The sequence below is a fragment of the Frankliniella occidentalis genome, unplaced genomic scaffold (assembly GCF_000697945.3).
Source record: "Frankliniella occidentalis isolate FOCC.00 unplaced genomic scaffold, Focc_3.1 Scaffold166, whole genome shotgun sequence".
In the NCBI taxonomy this organism is placed as follows: domain Eukaryota; kingdom Metazoa; phylum Arthropoda; class Insecta; order Thysanoptera; family Thripidae; genus Frankliniella; species Frankliniella occidentalis.
Genome location: NW_026267292.1, coordinates 338,844 through 345,751, shown reverse-complemented (window position 1 = coordinate 345,751; position 6,908 = coordinate 338,844). Strand labels below are relative to the sequence as shown.

General features: G+C 42.5%; 2 protein-coding genes across 2 annotated transcripts; both read right to left on the bottom strand.

Moving 5' to 3' along the window:
- Nucleotides 1-323: 323 nt before the first annotated feature.
- Nucleotides 324-4,629, bottom strand: LOC113212695 (N-glycosylase/DNA lyase). Its single transcript, XM_026431495.2, has 6 exons — nucleotides 4,524-4,629; nucleotides 2,041-2,147; nucleotides 1,576-1,953; nucleotides 1,204-1,486; nucleotides 887-1,078; nucleotides 324-789 (listed from the first exon to the last, which is right to left on the bottom strand). The coding sequence occupies exons 2-6, from the start codon at nucleotides 2,118-2,120 to the stop codon at nucleotides 652-654; spliced, it is 1,071 nt and encodes a 356-aa protein (XP_026287280.1). The 5' UTR covers nucleotides 2,121-2,147; nucleotides 4,524-4,629; the 3' UTR covers nucleotides 324-651.
- LOC113212696 (ADP-ribosylation factor 2) lies at nucleotides 2,253-4,524 on the bottom strand. The gene has a single exon (XM_026431496.2). The coding sequence runs from the start codon at nucleotides 4,449-4,451 to the stop codon at nucleotides 3,909-3,911; it is 543 nt and encodes a 180-aa protein (XP_026287281.1). The 5' UTR covers nucleotides 4,452-4,524; the 3' UTR covers nucleotides 2,253-3,908.
- Nucleotides 4,630-6,908: the final 2,279 nt, after the last annotated feature.

Below are 6,908 nucleotides of genomic sequence, written 5' to 3'. Positions count from 1 at the left end.
TTGCCTATGCTCCCTCCGCAGGCGCCTGGAGTGCAGGCCGTCCCGTTGGACGCGCGAGTCCCGCTGGGTTGCCTATGCTCCCTCCGCAGTCGCGCAGGTCGTCCTGCTGGTACTTTGAACGCCAAATAGCTAGTACAAGATAATGTATTCCGCGAGTCTTCTCAACAACATTCCTACAATCTCAGTTTTTGATTGATCTTTGGGATAGGTGTGAACTGTACTGGTGGCGAAATTCTCGCTCGGCACTACTTGCTTTACTACACCATTCCTGAGACAGGTGCATTCATGAAACAGTTGTTGGAGATTTGAGGCAACCGTCAATGTACCTGATCAACAAGGTTGTTTAATACACGTAAAAGACAGTTCAACACAACTCAAAGAAATATTTAAAATTCAATTCATTTTCTACTCAGCAATCTTCTTCTTTTTTAAAAATAAGAAAAAAACTTGTAATTTGTCCTGAAACCTGATTTAAATCAAGAATATTTATCCTTAAAAACTGACAATAATGATGATGTTTATCAGGAATTCAAAACACAAATTACAACAGCATAGAAGTATTTCAATCTATAAGTCGTCTAAACTCAAAATTACATGAGTGTTACTGTTGGATAGTAGCCCAAACTAAAACAATATCACTAAATTTTGATTCTATTTTACTGCAGTTTTCTTTCCCTTTTTACTTTTAATTGGTTCCTCTATCTTCTTTTTTTCTTGGACATTGCTAGCCTTTCTCTTGGGTCCCTGTGTCTTATCTTGAAACATTTTGAGGTCTGCACAGAACAAAACCTGTAAAAAAAATGTTGTTTTTATTTTAAAGAAGTGTGCATCCTATCATGTAAGACTTACAGAAGAGGAGACTTGCATATAATTTTTGACAACTTACCGTGTGGGCCCACCCAGCATATGGGCCATAAAGATCTCGGAAATAATCTCCAATTTCATTGTATACCTTATCTGTTACTGATTTGTACTTTGTCAAATGAGGTAAATATCTACAACTAATCTGCCACACATGAGTATCAACAGGAATAGCTTCAAGGTGATTTAAAGACATCAAGCAAATGCAATCAGCAACCTGAATAGAATATGAAAGGGGACTATGTAGTAATTGTACACTTTGTATTTTTATGTATAGTGGAATGATTAGCCAAAGTATTTGATAAGTATGGAAATTTCTACAGATCAATCTGAACTCCTCACCTTGGCACCAATTCCTGGCAATTCCATTAGAGCCGATTTAGCTTCCTTGTAAGGCTTTAACTGGAGAGACTCAAGCCATGATTCTCCTCCCAGAGAAAGTATCATAGCAGCAGATTTTTGTATGAATTTTGCACGGTATCCAAATCCTGCTTTACGTAAGTCCTGTTCTACTGTTGGGTCTGCTAAACGGTCAACCTTGGGGAATGCATGGTATACTTGTTTATTTTTTGTTCCAAGCTCAGAGCCATAAAGCAAACACATTTTCTCTACCATGCTTGAAATCCTATAAAGGTAAAGGATTAGCAAGGATTAGCCAATAAGAAGTGTAATTGTTAAATCTATCTAGAGAAGCAAGTCTGTCAAATGAGATACCTTGATATATTATTGTTTGATGAACAAATAAATGAGAATATATTTTCAACTGGTTCTTGACGAAGCATTCTAACACCATAAAATTTGGCAGCCACTTCTTTGAAGTTTGGATCATTTTTTGACCATTTCAAATACATTTCATCTAATGACACATCAAGTCTCAAATAATTACGAAGAAGCTCCTCATCTGTTTTTAACAAACTAGCTTCATTGTTCTTCTGACTTGCAACTGCTTTATTTCTTATTTTCTTTGTCTCCTTAGCAGCTGAAGTTGCTGCATACTGAACTTGGTACAAAATGTTTTCATCTGTTTGTTTTAAGGTCCATATCCTCTCAGCAAAGATCCCTGTCCATTCCCCATCATCGTTTTTTTGCCACCTAAAACAGAAAAAAAAAGGAGGCAAAGATACACAAATTTATCATGTGGCCTGGAACATTATCCTTAATCTATCTACATGATTTTACCTGAAGCACTGCCCCCCACTGAGAGTGAGAAGTAACTGCAAATCTTTGTATGAACATTCCAGGGTTCGCCAAACTGCCATTCTCGGGTTTCCTACTGTCTGGTTCACCTATCAATTGTACAATTGTATAAGACACTCATATAACATATCTAAGGTAAATTTTCCACATTCTGGGACGGTTCGAGCAAGGAAAAATCAATGAAAGAAAAACACTTTATTTTCTAAAATTTTATTAAATATAAAGATAATGGTAAAACATTGATAATTCTTCCTATGATAATATTGTACAATCAGAGCACAAAACAGCAATCACATTTCCTTTAACTTAATTATAAAACCTTGCAAACTCTTGCAGAAAAGCTCCTCAAAACAAGGGAGTAATAGGAGCTCTCAAACATTTAAACTCCCGTTAGTACACAGATATGGTTATAAAGGGAGAAAATAAAACTGACATGCTCACAATAGTAAGTATGAATTTAACTAAGGAGGTCAACAGGAAACTTAAGCAAAACCAGAGAAAAAGTCAGTTAGCCGCATTATTTCTGGGATAACTGAGTGATACACCACTGTAAAATCTTGCTGCTTATGATAAGCACAAAGTATTATTTTATCTTAATCACATTAAACCGACCAAAGACAGTAAGATGCATTTCACATTGACAAAAAATAAACTGACACAACAGCAACCACATAATTGTGCAGGAACCTATCATTACACAACTTGAGGATCTGTCTGGTGCTGACTAGACATAAATGCTGTTGAAAATCTTTTTTCTTGACATTTGCATTTACATTTCATGTAATTAAGACATCTTCATCAAGAATTTCAAAAAGAATTGAAAACTATGAATAGACAGCTAAGCCAACACATGACAAATATGTAACTGACAGTTCACTTCACACAGATAAAATGAGTAAGGAAACAAAAACCTGTAGATTAGTGTAGAGGATTTACACTATTGCTTTCCTGACACAAAATTGTTCTTGGCAGTTTACACAAGACACATTCATTCCCTACATATCTAGAACAACCAAGACCACAAAAACACACTAAATGTTGAAACCATAGGAAAATGGTCAGGAATTTGAAGATAAAACCAGAGTGACCTGCCTGTAGATTAATTATCAAGACACTTTGGCCAAATCTGTGGCCAATTCAATAATTCATTCAAATACAGTCATATTTTAACATGGTACAACTCAGTTACTCAGAGGATCCACAAACCACACCGTACAAATTACTCAAAACAACAAAACTAAACAGCACAAGAGAAAATATTTTATAGGCAGAGAATTTTAACAAGGAATGGATAATCAGTAACAGTCGTTTTCCTTATCTTTACACAATTTAACCTGACATATCTGTATCAAAATCAAAATTGTTCCAAATATTCTGATTTTATAATACATTTGGCATTACAGAATAATGTATACACCACACTACAAGCTTAATGTCAATAGTAAAAGCAACAAAATTCAGCAATTCTCATAAAATGAGGAACTGACATTTTGAGAGTACTTCAATAGTGACATCAGCTTTCATCACAAGCAGGCACAGCAAGATAGACAAATATTTTAGGTGTCTCCCATTTACATCAAAGCTTTAATATTTCTTAATTAATCACAAATGATAGCAATATGACTGAGAAGTAATCTGAAAATCACATGCAACTGTCTTGACAATCAATTTCCTGAGAATAAATTAATAAGTTGGTTCATCGTTCTTCATAAAGAAAACTAAATTGTTCCCAGATAGAACTTTGAAACAAAAACCCAATCTCAGTAGATTTCTTTGCAAAGTGATGGATGCAGCTTTGAGCTTTGACAAGTCCAGAGTCCAAGAACACAACAAAATTGCGTGATATATCTTCAGTTCTTTGCGAGTTCATTGGATAGCCAATCTAGTCCTTCATACAGACCGTTACCCTGTGTGGCACAAGTTGCTTGAACATACCAACGACGGTTACGTAGGCTGTTCAGGCCTAGCTTTTCAGTTAGATCAGCGGCACTCATAGCAGTAGGAAGATCCTGCTTATTGGCAAATATAAGCAAAACTGCATCGCGTAATTCGTCTTCTTGCAACATATTCTGCAGTTCTGTTTCAGCTTCAGCAATTCTTTCTTTGTCACTAGAATCCACAACAAAGATGAGACCATTGGTGTTCTGGAAGTAGTGGCGCCAGAGCAGTCGGATTCTGTCTTGGCCACCGACGTCCCACACGGTGAAGCAAATGTTCTTGTACTCCACTGTTTCGACGTTGAATCCGATAGTAGGAATAGTAGTCACAATTTCACCCAATTTTAGTTTATACAAGATGGTGGTTTTCCCGGCAGCGTCAAGCCCAACCATCAAAATGCGCATTTGCTTCTTGCCGAACAGGCGTGTGAACAGACTTGAGATTGTTAAACCCATGGCTAACGAAACACTATACTTCACGCAAAGTTTTGTAGAGGATGTACCATAAAAAGAATAAAATACACGCACCTGCCACGTCAAAACTGTCAAACAACACACGACACCGTACAGACGGCTTACGTGTGGTTAGGCTCACTCCACCACAACACAAAACAGACCCGTTTGTTGCAGAAGGCTATGAAGTGGCGTTCTTCTGTTTCCGTTTATCGCGGGCACTATGAAGAGAGAACAGAGCGTGGCACAAAGACAAGTAGAGAAAGAACATAGCAAAGGACAAAAGCAAACTGCGACCGCAGAATACGTACTTCGAATTGAAGCGTTTCATTAGGATTGTGTTTTTTTGAATGACTGAGGATCTATTCCAGAGGTGGCCAAGGAGTTTGCAAGAGGAGTCAAAAGCAGGGAGAACGGAGCCTCTCACTCTGACCGCTTGGGGGCGCTAGGCTCGCCGCGACGCCGTTCTAGCAGACGCCTCGCCTCGCCCCCTTGCTTCCAGTGGGCTCAGGACCAAAGCAGACGACGGAACAGTGACATCTCTCATCTCTGAAGCAGTTTTGCTACTGAGAAGCCGAGTGGCCGGTAAGGATAACATGGTTCTTTTCAAAAAACGAGTGTTCTGTAGTGTACTCCCAAGCGCAGTAGGGCGAGGGTTTCATTCAGAAAACAACTCGAGTGTGCTGAGTTTGGCTATTGAAAATATTTTCCGTGTCGTGTTTTGGTAGAAGGGTTATACTCTGTTTTATTTTTTCGGGTTACGAGTTTAATCTTTTTGTTTTTAAAGCTCTGGCAGACTCTTTAGTGTCCCATGAATTAAGAGAAAGGTTAGGAGTTTAATATGTCAGAACGCGCCGAGTTATGATTTATTACGTTTGAATCTATCGGGAAAGGTAACTAACATTCCTGCCAACAATGCACTGAAATTTCATTAACTTCCCTTGAATAATTATTCAACAAACTAGTATAGTTTTCGAGAAGAGTATGTTCAAATTCTGCGACCGAGAGTGACGGGATTGCTAACGAAAACGCCCAAACCAGCAGGGTGAAGGCGCCTCGCAAAAGTGCGACCGTCTCTTTGTGTTGTATTTGTTTTACCACCACAGTGGGCCACTCGGGCCAACCCACAACACTTCTTCCGGGAGCGCGTTCCGTTCCGTTCGATCAAACGGCAACCCCCTCCCCCAGCCCCAGCCGCGGCCGGGCTGGACATGAATGGCGAGTGGCAATTCTACGGCACGGCATTGAACATCAGCCCCCGGCCCCGGGCCCCGGGCCGGCACCCCAGGTGCGCCCCGAGGGCCCCAAAGTCAGCGCACTTAGTGGGGGAGGAGGCGCCACGAGGACTTTCATTCGGCTGAATCGCACATGGAACCGTGGGTGGATAGAGCTTCTTGCCTGGACTATTTCTTTTTTAACCTATATCACACAGAGGGTGAGAGAGAGAGAGAGCGATAGAGGAAAAGACCGTGTAAAGAGTCAGCTGACCATAGCACATGCCGAAAATACACGTACTTAATGATCGATCCTTTTCTTTCGTGTCCGGCGCGAGCGCAGCAGTGCGCAGCAGGAGGGGTGGCTCCCAGGGCTCCGCAGCCACCCCCGCCGCAGCCACGCCACCACCGCCCCATCTCATTCCAACGTCTCTCTGTCTCTGTCCCACTGCAGGGAGGCTCCAGGCCGTCTGCCCTGCGCAGCCCTGCGCGTCGCCATGGCTGACGGGGGGTCGGCGCCGACGGCGGCGCCCGGCAAGGACAGCGACGACCCCGGCGCCTGCCGTGTCAACGTCCAGAGCTACGACGCCACCGACAGCGACAGCCGTGAGTACACCGCGGGGGCGGGGGTGAGGGGTGCACACCGTCTCAAAGGGACGGCCGTGATAAGACGCGATAACGGCACCCGCATGAATAGCGCCCTGCAGGCTTCAGGACGTCTGCCGCGGAGCGGGGCGGGCTGGGGCGACGACAGCGATAATTACCCTGGGAAAACAAAAAGGGGGCGAAATCGCACCTTCTGCGGGGGCTGCTAAAGAAATGTTGAGTAAAATTCTCTTGGAAAGGTGATCAAGAGATAAATGCTAAAAGCGGCACCTATTTGGTTCATGACTTTGCAAACTAAATCCTTAATCACATCAAACGGTTGCGACTCACCCAAGGGGTCCCCAACTTTGGTCTGCCGGGGAACACGCGATGCTTGATTCCTGGGATCCCGGGGCTTATCCTTGTGAGTCTTCCCGCAGGTCGTCCGTGCCTTTCTCTGTTGTTTCGATGGCTGGCTAGTGTACACGCTTGCACCTAGTTGCGCACCCCTCACCACCTCCGCGAGCTCGTCACCCGCCCCCACTTCGCGTCCACGCTTCAGTTTTCCTGTTACGAACACCTGTCGCTATTCATATTGCTGCAATTCAATGGGGTGGTCGACTGTTGTTTGCTCATGCGAGGGGTGGAGGCGGGGGTGGTG